We start from the raw sequence: 14,959 nt of genomic DNA, 5'->3' as shown, positions 1-14,959 counted from the left end.
GTTAGTGTGTTTGGTGGTCTTTGCACCCTGCTTTGCACACTGCTTTGCACACTGCTCGATCAGAAGGTAACATGGCTGTGTTCTTTACAGTTGTCTGGCTGGCTTCCGGGGTGACTACTGCCAACACAGGGACTCCTGTCACCCGGGCAACTGCCGCAATGGGGGCAATTCCACCGGGAATCCAGGTACAACATCCTGCTCTTGCCCCCCGGGCTTCTCAGGTCAGACCCGCAAGTGCCTTAGGGCAAGGCAACACCTGCATACCCCTGTACTTGGGGGCCAATGCGCGCCACAGTTTGCCCAAAGCTACCCAGAATGTTACTGTGAGCCTGACTGGGCAGCAAAGTGCTGGGCTCTCACTCCTGTCAATGACAATCAGTCTTCTTTCCAAATTAGGGAGAGGGGGCAGGTCTTATGAGACTCCCTTCACACACACGTTAATCCACAAACATCTGTGATGTTTGATGTATTGCATCACTCCAATTGACTAATTTCACATTTACTTCATTATGTTGCATGTTCTTTCATGTTATATTCACTTCTGTGCTGTAGAGATTTATATTTTCCTTAATATATGTCAAACTCAACATACTAACCATGTACTAACATTACATCTCAGTTATTTGTCACCCCATTTAACAGTTAAAAACTTTTCAGAGTCATTTGTTTGAGATGATTCCTGGTGGTTAACATGTGTAGCACATTCCAGGCCAGTAAAACCAATGCTTAATTCAGGAACCGAAGGAGTCGAGGGCAGGCATTAGGAGAATGAAAAGGGGCTTTATTTTAAACAAAACAGGAGCAGGGAAAACAAACCAGAGTGCATGGGCTCCAAAATGAGGAGACTAATGCAGGGGATGGACTCAGGCAGAGAAGAGGAATGACATTAATGACAGGACTGGGAAGCACTTAAATACAAGACTAACGAGGGAGCAAACAAGAAGCAACTGAGGATGATTAACAAGAGGGCAGGACCGAGAGGCAAGGCAAATCATACATGGGGCTCATTGTGGCCAAGCTAGGGAGGAAACAAGGTTGGATGGGAATGGAGTGACATTACCCCCCCGAAGTGTGCTGGGCATGAAGTACCGACAGAGGAGACCTGAGGGACCAAACAGCAAGACTTAGACAGGCAGAACCTGGGATACGGGAGCAGTCAAAGGCAAAGCCAAGGACCACAAGGACAGCAGACTGGACATGCTACAACACAGGTGGACAAGTGGAGAGACAATCAGATTGGGACAGAGACACATGAAATGGCCACAGGGGGCACAGGCCTGGACTGGGACTGGAGGGAGATGAGAGGCCTGCAGGGGGCACCAAGGGATCTGCAGGACAGGGACAAGAGGGTGCTGCCGGGATTGCAGGACGAAGAGCGCAGTGGTTCCCCTCCTCAAGGCAGTAGCAGAAGGATCCAGGCGGACAGCACCGTGCAGACCAGGGTCTGACCAGTTGGCCCGGAAAGTGTGACCACTCTGGGAGTTAGGACTGGGGTGGTAAGGATGTAGGGCTGAAGGAAGGTCCCACTCCAGTTCCCAGCCACACTGGCTCCAGTGAGATGGGCTTCTGGGCACTGGCAGACCAAAGGACAGATTTTCTCAGACTTCTAGTCCGTCGTTCATTGTATGTGTGTCTTGGCCCACGCAATCTCCTTTATCATAAAATTTAATACAAATTCCTAGAATGGAAAACTGTTAGCAGAGTGTTTGCTGGGAACTTTGGTTACTAGTGTAACTTTTGGTTACCTAATTAATTTGTTCGCTGCATAAATCCATGCAGTCATTTTGACTGTTTTGTTTTTTTATTATGTAAGATGTTAAAGATCCATTTTGTCGCTATATGCTCAGGTCTGTCGAGCATTGAAAACGACGGCTGCAAGGCCAAGCCCTGCCAGAATAACGGGGTGTGTAGCACTGACCACACTGGCAAGTTCTTCTGCGAATGCTCAAAATCATCAGGCTACACCGGTGACACATGCAGTGAGGACATCAACGAGTGCACTCTCGGTGAGGACTGAGCTCTGTCCACCTCTCTCAGTCTCCAACACTGTCCATCCAACCATTTATATCACCAAGGCTCTCCAGTCTCATCCACCCAAACCTCTAGACCAGTGTTTCCCATCCCAGCCTTTGGGGACCCACAAATGGTTCACATTTTCGCTCCCTCCAAGCGCCCTACCAGGACCTGGGAGGGAGCAAAAACTTGGACTATCTGTGGACCCCCGTGGACCGGATTGGGAAACACCGCTCTGGACCAGGGTTCCCCATTTCTGGTGCTGCAAGCCCAGAATCCAACACAGCTTGCAGATTGCTCAATACATCTTAAATCAGCCAATTACCAGATTTAGTAAGTATGTCTGAAAAGGGAAATCTGTGTTGGACAGAATTTGGGGAACCTTGCTGAGTTTTTAGACCTTTCTTATATGTATGTCTATCAATTCACAATCCCCAATGCCCGTCTCTGTTTTTATATGTTTTAAAATGCCGTTCTCTGCTCTCCACATTCTCATCCACACTTGTATACCTTTTTCCGTCTTTGCTGATGGACGGTTCCGTCTGTGTGTGTCCAGGCCCGAACCCCTGTGAGCGCGATGGCCGCTGTGTAAACACTGAAGGCTCCTTCACCTGCAACTGCACCGCGGGCTACGGGGGCCAGCGCTGCGACGAGGACCTGTATCAGTGCGTCTCTTTACCTTGCTTTAATGGCGCCACCTGCATGGACCAGATGGGCAGCTTCAAATGCATCTGCATGCCAGGTGCGCTGTCCCACCACCAGACCCCCGCTACATCGCCGCCCGTTGCCGCTTTGGGTGGATTTACATACTCAGCTCCCTCATTTCCCCTTTGCCAGGGTTCACGGGCGTGCACTGCGAGCAGGATGTCAGAAGCCAGGACCAGGACAACAGCAGCAGCTGCCCCCCAGGTCAGCCAATGGGTGCTTCTGTTCTTACAGTCACATGACACATTCATTTGACCTAGCAATGAATTTGTGCTGCAGAATCAGCTCATAATAATGGACTGGAATGTGAAACTGTTTTTATTGAGGAACTAGTGTGTGTGTGTGTGTGTGTGTGTGTGTGTAATTATTACATTTTGGGGACCAGATATCTCCACAATGTGATAAAAACCTGTAACATTTCACCCTGTGGGGACATTTTTTGGCCCCACACAGATAACCCTAATTTTATAAAAAACTGCAAATGCAATCAAAAAACTAAAAATGCAAAAGTCTCGTATTTAGTTTGGGTGCTTATGGTTAATGTTAGGGCTGGGTGGGGGTTAAGGTTGTCATCGCTGGGATTAGAGTTTTCCCCTTAGGAATAAATGGACTTTCCCCACAAAGATATCATACAAACGTATATCTGTCTGTGAGTGTTCTATGTAATTCTTTTAATGCTTGTACATTTTTTCTTTCAATTTCTTTCAATAACAATTTGATCACAAAAAAAAAACACTAAGGACTATTTAGAGACGCCAGTTAAGCTAACCTGTGACTGTGGGTGGAAGCCAGGCTATCTGGAAAGTCCCAGAACACAGGTTAGAACATGCATCCTCCACACTGATATGGAGCCAGACCACTGGGATTCAAACCCAAAACCAACCCAGGCACAATGACGCCCTATTGTTTAATGCTGTGCTGCATTTTCCAGTTTTTCCAGCATGCAGCCAACATGGAGTAAAAGCTTCATAAGTCTTTTTTCACCAGTTTGCCATTTGTGTCCTTATCTATGCTTTTAACAGTCAGCTAAGTTGCTTAATCAGCAACCCTGATGAAACGGGCAGCGATACTCTCAGTACATCACACACACACACACACACACACACACAGATTATATATCTATATCTTCGTGGGGACTCTAACCTTAACCATAAGTAACCAAACTAAATACAAGACTATTGGCATTTAAAGTTTTTTGATTGAATTCATATATATTTTTTTAATTAAATTTCCCCTTATGGGGACCAAAAATATGTCAAAAAACAGATTTTTATCACATTATGGGAATATTTGGTCTCCACAATGTAATATATGCATGACCCCCCCCCCCCCCCCCCCCCCCCACACACACACACACACACACAAACACCCGCACACACTATGGACAGGTTTACCAGGGGATCATGCACACTCCAACAAAACAGAGACAGCAGGGGACAGGGTCCAAACTCCTAAGTGTATGAGGGTACACTCTTAACCCTAAAAGCATGAGTCACTGTGAGGCTATATGGGGTAGGATGCTGTACCTGAAGGTCGGCGGCTCAAATCTCAGGGTTGGCAGAGCGATTTCACCATTTGGCCCTTAACCCCCAACAGGTCTGAGGTCTCTCTGGTTCTACTTTCTTTTAAAAAATGGTCTGGATAATAGCATCTGCTAAATAATTTGTAAATGTATTCAGTGTAGTGCACTGTAGTATTCAGTGTAGTGAATTTTCTGCATGTTCAAGTGCAGTATAGTTCCACCACACATACTGAGCCAATCAGTGACCTCTGCATGTTTGTGTGCGTCAAAATGTGCATCCACCCCGGTGACAGCAAGCATTCCTGCAGCCACCCATAGTCATACTCACAGAAACACCCACATGCTTTAGCGTTTGACTTTCATGGTAGACTTGTGCTTATCAAGTCAATGAGCTCTTTCTTTTTTGATCAAAGTTTTTTTCTTTTTGTCAAAGCGACAATTATGCTGGAGGCCAAAATTGTGGGAACACAATTAGTTTTTTTATGATTGTAGAACTTTATTACAGTTCTCCAGTTGCTTATTTTAACAACTTTACTTTGTTTATTTTACACTTTACAACCAGTGTATGATATTTGCGGGCATTCTTTGATTGTTTATAAACATTGCCACCAATATTTGCGTAGTAGTTTTTATGTAATGCCAAAATGTAATGGCATTTAAATGTAATGCCAAAATGTAATGGCATTTAAATGTAATGCCAAAATGTAATGGCATTTAAATGTAATGCCAAAATGTAATGGCATTTAAATGTAATGCCAAAAATGTTGGGTGTTTCCACCGGTGTTATAGACAAAAACGCCTTAATAACAACCCTTCTCAACACTTGCAGATCTCCACTTAACATTAACATCTCTTCTTCTGTGATTTATAACCTTTCCCCCTCTCTTTTTCTCTCATGTATCTCTGTTATGTGGCTCTCCTCCTCCTCCATGCCGCCCTAATTGTTCCTCTCCATCCCATGCCAGAGGGGTCCTGCCAGGACATGGATGACCCCTGTTCATCTAACCCCTGCCACAATGGGGGCATCTGCTCCAGGAACTCCAGCGCAACGCACGGCTTCACCTGCATATGCAAACCCGTAAGCAACCCCCACCGCTGTGACTTCTTTTTTTAATGCTGAAGGTTTTTTTCAGTCTGTTTATCGCACCATTCTCTGCACCTTTATCTTCACACGTAGTGAACAAGTGGTGTTTCATGGTTAACACTAATACTGATGCCGTCTGTACATATTCTTCCCTGGTTTTAATGTGGTTTTTTAAGTAATACCCAATAGAGTACTGTGCAAAAGGTAAGGAAAATTATTCATGAATCCTCCAATGCCATCCAGTATCTTATGACTTGACCCCTAGCACAGCTTCTATAGCTAATCAATACTTCACTGACTCATTTAAGTAATTAAATGAACTAAGTAAGGGAGCTGGTGGTGAAATTTAACAAATCCATGAAATAACTGAGGTGCCCTTGAGGAGAGGTTTGTTAACTGAAGTAGTGCTCATCTAGCCATCCAACAAGACATCAGTAACATCACTGTTTTTGTTGTGTCATTCTTAATTTGCCTATCTTATAATGCTAAATTGTGCTTTTTGTTTTGAGCAAAAGTGTATTTACTAAACAGTTAAATAGCTTAAACATTTCTTAAACATGCCTATGATTTCTGCACAGGACTGTACTCGCTTATGTCCTTCGAAAGATGTAGTGAAATGGATGTATGTAGGCATTGGTAGGTATAGTACAGTGTAGCAGCTCCTAACGTGAAATAACAGGCTCCCATCCATCCATCCATCCATCCATCCATCCATCCATCCATCCATCCATCCATTTTCCTCCGCTTATCCGGGGTCGGGTCGCGGGGGCAGCAGTCTCAGCAGGGAAGCCCAGACTTCCCTCTCCCCGGCCACTTCTTCTAGCTCCTCTGGGGGGACCCCGAGGCGTTCCCAGGCCAGCCGAGAGACATAGTCTCTCCAGCGTGTCCTGGGTCTTCCCCGGGGCCTCCTCCCAGCAATAACAGGCTCCCAAGCTTCAAAAACGTTGTGCTAATGTTATATGTACAGACAGTCCCCAGGTTAAGAATGTCTGACTTATGGACAAGTTGTGCTTATGAAAGAAAGCCCATTTTATAAAAAATTTGTGTCAAATACAGTGGTTCATAATAATGAATACACTCACTACTTTGTAACGCATGTGGAAACATCGCAAGGCTTCAGCAGTTCGTCTGTTCGAGGTACAGTACTGTATGTGGCTACTTTTATTATTACTCTATTATTATTACTGATATTACGTACAGTATTATTTTTTTTTCCAACTTACATACAAATTTAATTTAAAGACAAACTTGGGGAACGGATCTTATAACTTGGGGACTGCCTATAACATAAATGATAATTTTGTTATTAAAATGTATGAAAAACATCATGTTTAAGTCTTAGACCTAATCCGTAAGAAACCAAAAATCATAGTGTCCCATGCGTTATTAACCACAATGCATCTTTATCATTCATATTGCTAAGATTCTTTATGTTGTCTTGCTGTTGGGTCGGGTGGTCTTGGTGGGGGGCGGGGGGGGGGGGGGTGTCTGAATACATACCTTTCCCCTTAACTCTTCCGCCCCCCATATTTTCGCCCAGTGATGTGCACACCACTAACAGAAGCCATCACACATTTCAGACACTTGATAGACTTTATAGACACAAGATTCTGCAGTTTCTCTCATCATTTTTATTATCATTTTATTATACCATATACTGTACTTTCCTGTGGCAAGCATTGTATGGTGCACAGCATGCACTAGGTAGGGCGGTACTGCCTGGTGTACGTCTGCTGAAATTAATTTAACTTACATTTACTTAATTTAAAAAAAAAGTGATGTTTATATGTGTGAGTTGTGTCTCATCCTGCACACGTGACCCCTATCTCTTCCCTCACGTGACCCTGATGAGCCACGCCTGTTACTTATTATCTCTTTGTATTTAAGTCCCTGTTTGTCTCGTCAGCCCCAGTCTGGTCATTAATGCCAGTCCTCCCGTTGCTTGTGCCTTTCCTGGTGCTAGTTTTCCCGTTTTGACCCCTCACAGTCCTGTTTGTTTCCCTGCTCTTATCTTGTTTGGTTTAGTAAAGCCCCTTTTGTTCTCCGGAGTCCTGCCCTGGAGTCCTTCATCCCTCATAATGTGACAAGTGGTCATAAGATGCATAGGTCATAAGTGAGGGACAATCTGTGTAAGATGCTGGATCAGGTTTGCTTGCCTGTGTTAAGGTTGTTTCAGCTCATATTATGCCCCTGTAGTAAAAGGCCCAGGTTCATCTCTGTACTGACACTTGCATCCCTCCACAGGGTTCCTTGGTCCCCGACTGTGCCCAGGTGGATGGTACCATGTCTCCGGGTAGCGAAATCAATGGCCACATGCTAGAACAACAGTCCTGGCATGACTGCCCCGCCAAGTTGCGTTGCTGGGAGCTGTTTAGCAATAAAAAATGCGACCACGAATGCAACACAGCCGCATGCCTGTTCGACAACTTTGATTGCAAGCCTAAGAACCCCTGCAGGTAGGTCATGGGGAGGTGATGCCCATGGCCCACCTGTTCGTTTAGCCGATTAGCTTAGCGTTTTTAATAATTTGTTTAGCGTTAGCATCATTTAACAACTGAATAGTAACTTGGCATCAATATGTTTTGATGAATTCAGCAAAGAAACTTGCCAGACACTTGGTGAACTTAAATTTCTGTAGATGCTGATATTCTGTGACCCTGTTCTTATGTGGGATCATACTGTATATGCTGGTGACTTAAACTAATGTGATCATCTTCATTTATATAGCACTGTTTTAACTGGTTTACAAAGTGGTTTACAGACATTTACATAAATGGAAAGGAATTAAAAAATGTATACAATAATAATAATAATTACAATAATAATAAGTTGTTATCGTTATGCACAGGTGGTTATTATTCTGACTATGATTATTATTAATAATACCACCAAAAACACAGGACTTTAACCTCCCACATTCTTGGTAGGAGACTTTAACCCTTACCTCACTGGGGATTCTAGCCCCTACCTCTTCTGGGGGGAGCAACCCCCCACTCCACATTCTTCAAAATAAATCAAGAAAACAACTGATTATAGTACATGCATAAGATAATAAAATAACTGAATGCTTTTATCACATTCTGAGGAAATCTGATCCCCACGATATTAATAATTACAAAAGCGCAGAGATTCTTACCCATACCCAGAAGGCGTGAGCCACCAAACCACACGCTTTTTCTATTCATTTCAAAGATATGAATAAACAAGGTCTTTGCTTAGCGGCTTATAAATAACTGACACCGCCATTGCCCACTCGCTATAGGTACAGCAAGTACTGCACCGATCACTATGGCAATGGCTTCTGCGACAATGGCTGCAACACAGAGGATTGTGGGTGGGACGGCCTGGACTGCGCTGATGGCAGCGGGCCGCGGCTGGCCGGCGGCACCCTGGTGCTGGTGCTACAGGCGCCACCAGAGGTGCTGCGGCTGCGTTTGCCGGGTCTCCTGCGAGAGCTGGGCATGACCCTGCACACCAACCTGCGCGTGCATCGCGACGCCAATGGGGACGACATGCTGCTGCCGGACTATGGCCCTGGAGCTCAGGGGAAGGGGTAACGTCCGTCACGTCACCCTTATCGCGTCAAGTCAAACCTCGGCGCCATTTTGGAACATGCGGGTGTACAATGAGACGAAATAGCATTGATCTGTGTTTGTGAAAATGGTTTTACACATTAGACGATGTAGACACATCAGATCAGTGGTTCTCAACCTTTTTTGACCCTCTGTACCCAGGAAAACATATGTGCCCCCCCCCCCCCACTACACAGGTTATGATTTTGTTCTATCATATTAATAAAAACACATTTTAGTTTGGTTACACTGCCAAAAATGTCATTTTTGCAAGTAAAAAATGTATTAATTGCTGCATTAAATGTAGTTGGGCTACAATAATAGCTCAGTTTTTGCTCCGCTGCATTTCTTTTTCTGCTCTTCCGTGCAACTTGTGGTCAGTCGCCAAGGTGTGGCTGCAAGCGGCTCCCCAGTAGTTCGAACAAGAAGTACCTAGCCTGGAGTAGGGACTAAAAAAGGGTTCCGGAACCGATTCTGAGGAACTACATTTGAGCCCTGCGGTGTGAACGCAACAAAAGTCCCTGGTTTCGGAAAAAGGCTCTAGGTCCCGAAAAGACGTGTGAACGTCTCTATTGTTATACTCCATGTACTGGATACCATTGGTTGGGCAATAATTTCATTATTAACATGAAAAAAACATAGCTTATAGTATCTTTAATGACTGCGCCCTCTAGTGACTCCTGACTGCCATGCCATTGAATGGCCCTTCTTCTCCCCCATCACATAGTTCCAAGGTGTTCCTGGAGATCGATAACCGCCAGTGTGCTGCCCAGGCCAACAGCAGATGTTTTTCCACCGCCGAGCAGGCTGCCGCATTCCTGACCGCGGTCCACTGGGAGACACCACTGGACTTACCGCTGGTGTCCATCAGGAGTGCGTCTCACGCCGCGCACCGCCTCCCGTTTCCTTTGCCACGTGCCGTGACGTCTTGCTGACACGCCGATTCCTCCGTCATTTTCTGCAGGCGAGCAGGAGGAGAAGAAACCGCCCGATCAGACCAATATGCTGTACCTGATTGCCTTGGTAGTGGGACCGGTCCTGTTCATCCTGGTGGTGCTTGTTGCCAAGCGGAAGCGTAAACTCACCACTCTGTGGCTCCCTGAGGGCTTCCTGATCAACAGCCAACGGCGCCGGGAGCCTGTGGGCCAGGACAACATGGACCTGGAGTGCGTACCGACACAGCACACCTGGCACAGTATGAGGAAAGAAGCACCCCACCCCTCCCACAGTCAAAGCTTATCTTATTTTATCCAATAACAGGAGGGTTTAATTAAGAACAAATGTGTCACAAAAATGTGATCTTCCGTTCTGCTGCGGGTCCAGCCAATCGCCATCTTTTGATACTAGGATGGTGTGACCTTCAGACCTCACATAAAGCCTCTACTAAATACATGAGCAGTCGACATCCGAGACTGAACGCCACATATTTGGCAGTGTCCTCATCACCTCGGTGTATGTACCCTGAAACGGACCCTGCAAAGCCCCTTTAACACAGCCTCGCCACATAAACTGTAGGTGCAGTAAGGCTGTTGCTGAGGCTCGGCCCCGTAGACTAGTTCAGCTGTGCTTGTGCTCTTTGTTGCAAAACTGCAAGTCATACTGTATACACACATCTTCCCATAAACCAATGTATTCCGGGACCGGAGAGGCTTGGCAAAGTCTAGGCCGTGGAATTCTGGAGGAGTGGAGCAGTCGTTTCCTCCGCAGCACCTTGCAGTCTATGACCCATTATCCAGCGTAGGATGAGTGTGGAAGGATGGGGGGGGGGGGGGGGGGGACTTTGTGTTCCTCTGCTGCTGATACTGGGGCTGCATTCCTACTTCTGACCTGATTGCTCTTCCTGGTTCTCTTCATCCAGAGATATGAAGCCCGGAGAGTACAGCCCAGTGAATTCAGACCTGAACCAGCGATGGCTCCATGGGGAAACACGGGCCAAAAAGATAAAGGTGAGAACATGAGAGGTGAGAACCGAAATGAGAGACCCCTCTGCTCAGCCCCGATACGCTTCAGTCATTATCCTGTTCCTTTGACCCCAGGTGGAGGACGTCTCCCTGCTGCCGGCTGACGAGGCCATGCCGGGGCCTGACCTCCGAGAATGGGCCCCCCAGCACCACAGGGCTGCTGACCTCACACTCACACCCCCCCAGGCTGAGATGGACAGCCTGGACGTGAATATCCGAGGCCCAGGTACCACAAACACGTGCTGCTGTTTATTTCCATTAACACTGAGCATGCATTCGCAGTGCAGGCTAACCCTAACCCTAACCCACCTTGCATAGTGACTGTTCTTAAGATCAATAATCTATATATATAACACTGTAGTACCAGTCAAAGGTTTGGATACACCCACCTGTAGAAAGGTTTATTTGTACTATTCTCTACATTTTAGAATAATTATAATGTATGGAATTACACACAGAACAGTACTAAAACAAAAAAACTTTTCTTTTTTGGGGTGGGGGATCCGTGGGTTGGGATGCAGGAGGTTGCCGGTTCAAATCCCTGGGTTGGCAATTTGATCCCACCATTAGGCCCTTAACCCCAATTGTTCCAGGGACTGGCTGACCCTATAGTCTTTCTACTCCAGTTCCATGGGGTGGCCTCCTGGGATGCTCTGCCAGCTGTCCTGAAGGAGCTCCCACAGATTCTGAGCTTTCATTGGCTGCTTTTACTTCAATCTCTGGTCAAACTCCCCCAAACCCATTTCTGCTGTGTTTAGACCAGGCTGCCAGGTCATGTGATGTGACGCTGTTACTTTCCTTTGTGGGCGGATTGGCGTGTCCAAACATTTGACAGAAGGCACTTTTTGTGTGCCTTAGGCAGGGTTTTATACGATGTTGATATGCTGGTTATATGCTATATATATATATCCATTTCAAAAGGTGTACATGCTTTGTGTAAATCCTGGCTATCAGAGATGGACAGTCCAGGTCAGAAAAGTAAAAATTCAGACCTAGATTTTGTTTCAACCAACCAATTGAGCACTCAGTGACTGTGACTCTTTATACTCACCTGGCTTTTTACTCTCTGCACCTGAACGATGCACCTCATCTGGCTATAGGTACGGGTGACATTTCTCCATTTTTTTCCCCCCAAAAGTTTTTCCACTTTTTCCGTTGTGTTGAGATGATGAAAAGTACACCCATGCACTTGTGATGTCATCTTAAAGCCCAGCCCGTCCTCTATAAGGAACAAGGGGCCTTAATAGAGTAGCATGTATAGTATGAGAGATATGAGCAAAAAACATTATGTGCTTTACGGAGGACAAAGAGTACTTGCTGGATCTGAGGAGACTCTGTTTTATATGTATATTTACAGTGTATTTCCTACATACTGGTTTTAGCCACTTGCTAAGTGGGATTATTGGTAACATGCTGGATTTAGCCATTGGCTAATTGTTGCCTGTCAAAGTCAGGGCCCTTTCTTACTGACCCATGACGATAGAAGGTTGGCTTTGAGAAACCGACTGATTTGTCTTCCCTTTGGCCCACGTTTCCCGCAGATGGTCTCACGCCATTGATGCTGGCCTCGGTGTGCCATGGGGGGATGGTGGACAGTGAGAACCTGCCGGAGGAGGCCGAGGGGGAGGAGGAGGACTCGGAGCAGGAGGCGAGGCCCAACATCATCACGGACTTGGTGGCCCTGGGTGCCACACTGCAGGCGCAGACAGACGGCATGGGGGAGACGGCGCTGCACCTGGCCGCACGCTACGCCCGCTCCGACGCCACCAAGCGGCTGCTGGATGCCGGGGCGGATGCCAATGCTCAGGACCGCATGGGCCGCACGCCGCTGCATGCCGCCGTGGCTGCTGACGCGCAGGGCGTCTTCCAGGTGCTCGCCTGCCTTCAGAAGGACCCCTGACACGGCTGCCCGGCCTGCATCAGCTCCACATTTTTCGTGCGCCTTTATGTCACTGTTTCAGACTAAACCCCCCTACTAAATCACATACAGATCCTGATTCGGAACCGGGCTACGGACCTGAACGCACGCATGGATGATGGCACCACACCCCTTATCCTGGCGGCACGACTGGCCGTGGAGGGCATGGTGGAACAACTGGCGCACTGCCACGCTGACGTCAATGCCGTGGACGTCCATGGTGAGGCCCCCCCCCCCCCCCCCCCGCGGCAGACGGGGCAGTCAGGCCACTGTGCTACTATCACTGTTACTGCTTATACTATTACTACATTCTCAGAAAAAAGTACCAATTTGTACTTTTCAAGGTACAGTTACGTGTCACTGGGGCAATCTGCCGATTGTACCCTAGCTAAAGATAAATCTGAGGAACATTTTTGTACCATTCTGGGTACATTAGTGTACTGTACCAGAGCAGTACCCTATTTTTCTGACAGTGTACTATTATTATTATTGTTGTTGTTTGTTGTTTGCTTTGTTCAGCTGCTTATTATGGGCTCCACACAGAAACAGGGGGCAAAGACAACAATAGTTCATAAAGGTACCATCATACCATACTCAAGTCACTAGGAAAAGCAGCGTGAAAGGAGGTCTGAACGCGAGCAGAGGCGGATGGGTATGGAGGCAGCTCGCAGTTTCATTGGCAGGAGTCATACAGGGCTGACAACAGACAGTACGATGGGAGGCATTGCACGTGTTCTTCACAACGAGTTACCAAGTTTATACACGTCTGGGGAATGTTTTATCCAGTGGTGCTATATTTTATCAGCTAACACTGCCTGCACTGTGGGTACTTTTGCTCCAGTTAGTTAAGCAGTAGTGAAATCAACTGTCTGCATAAGATTTAGGAATAAAATGGGCAACTCATGTGGTCCTTGGGGGATGTTGGTGACCCCTGGCCTACAGTTAGATGGCTGAAAATCTGACCATCAGTATTTTCCACTTAATGAAACTGAAGTTAAATTCAGAGTCATCATTATTCTTAGCAGGTGTGGCAGTTAAAATTGGCTCTATCATCATATTTTTATATGGTGTTGTCTTAATCATGTTAACTTGATAGTGAGAAAGTTGCTCTACTCCAGTATGGTTTTACCTCTGAAGAAACAGGATTCACACTCATTTCCATGCAGATTGAATTGCAAATCTTATTACTAAAAGAGGGTGGCATGGTGGTGCAGTGGTTAGCACTGTTGCCTCCCACCTCTGGCACCTAAGTCTTCGCCTGGGTTACATGTGTGTGGAGTTTGCATGTTCTCCCCATGTCGTCGTGGGGTTTCCTCCGGGTACTCTGGTTTCCCCCCACAGTCCAAAGACATGCTGAGGCTAATTGGAGTTACTAAATTTCCCATAGGAGTGCCTGTGTGAGTGTGCCCTGTGATGGGCTGGCCCCCCGTCCTGGGTTGTTCCCTGCCTTGTGCCCATAGCTTCCGGGATAGGCTCTGGACCCCCTGTGACCCAGAAGGATAAACGGTTTGGAAAATGGATAGATAGATGGATTACCAAAAGAGAATTATATACATTAGATAGTAGTAGCCAAATGCAAGTCAAAAGCGCCATCTAGTGTGGATAAAAATTCAGCAAATGGTTCATGAAGCTTCATGTTGTCGTCACTATTAGATAGTGTTAATCCAGTCATATAATAGATGTGATTATTTGATTAACAGAATCTTTGAGATCTCAAAATCACAGTCTTTGATTGTCATACATGTCCTTTACTGAGCTCTGAATATTCTGCCGCAGAGAGCATCAGTTGTGAGTGAAGGGACATCGAAGAACATTTTGACCATTTATCAAATATTTCGAGAGTTTTGAAATATAGCATTTTTTGTATGACCTATAATTATTATTATAAATCAGGCTACCAAACTCCATGGGCATAATACCAGTTCACTGGTGATCATATTTGGCTTTTAATTTACATCACATTAGGACTCAGGTACCTCTCAAGCTCTCAGACTGAACATATTTGTCGCAAACAAAACTCAGCAGACCACCCCCCTTTTTCTCCCAGGCAAGTCAGCCCTCCACTGGGCAGCGGCAGTGAACAACGTGGAGGCCGTCCTGATTCTGGTGAAAAATGGTGCCAATCGAGACCTGCAGGACCTGAAGGTTAGTCCAGGCCCGTGCTTATGGGCCATGGTACAGCAG

At 46.3% G+C, this 14,959-nt stretch overlaps 1 protein-coding gene across 1 annotated transcript in view; it reads left to right on the top strand.

Moving 5' to 3' along the window:
* The window catches only part of LOC125716509 (neurogenic locus notch homolog protein 1-like), a 28,279-nt gene that overhangs the window by 9,967 nt on the left and 3,353 nt on the right, over nucleotides 1-14,959 (top strand). The window contains exons 3-16 of the mRNA XM_048988893.1: nucleotides 91-185; nucleotides 1,848-2,006; nucleotides 2,570-2,755; nucleotides 2,851-2,922; nucleotides 5,206-5,318; nucleotides 7,569-7,780; nucleotides 8,587-8,877; nucleotides 9,624-9,769; nucleotides 9,861-10,062; nucleotides 10,755-10,842; nucleotides 10,933-11,083; nucleotides 12,399-12,727; nucleotides 12,848-12,995; nucleotides 14,823-14,920. Of these exons, the coding sequence (XP_048844850.1) occupies nucleotides 91-185; nucleotides 1,848-2,006; nucleotides 2,570-2,755; nucleotides 2,851-2,922; nucleotides 5,206-5,318; nucleotides 7,569-7,780; nucleotides 8,587-8,877; nucleotides 9,624-9,769; nucleotides 9,861-10,062; nucleotides 10,755-10,842; nucleotides 10,933-11,083; nucleotides 12,399-12,727; nucleotides 12,848-12,995; nucleotides 14,823-14,920 (2,290 nt within the window). The remainder of the gene's footprint in view (nucleotides 1-90; nucleotides 186-1,847; nucleotides 2,007-2,569; nucleotides 2,756-2,850; nucleotides 2,923-5,205; nucleotides 5,319-7,568; nucleotides 7,781-8,586; nucleotides 8,878-9,623; nucleotides 9,770-9,860; nucleotides 10,063-10,754; nucleotides 10,843-10,932; nucleotides 11,084-12,398; nucleotides 12,728-12,847; nucleotides 12,996-14,822; nucleotides 14,921-14,959) is intronic.

The sequence above is a fragment of the Brienomyrus brachyistius genome, chromosome 21 (assembly GCF_023856365.1).
Source record: "Brienomyrus brachyistius isolate T26 chromosome 21, BBRACH_0.4, whole genome shotgun sequence".
NCBI lineage: Eukaryota > Metazoa > Chordata > Actinopteri > Osteoglossiformes > Mormyridae > Brienomyrus > Brienomyrus brachyistius.
This window is presented reverse-complemented; position numbering and strand designations above follow the sequence as displayed.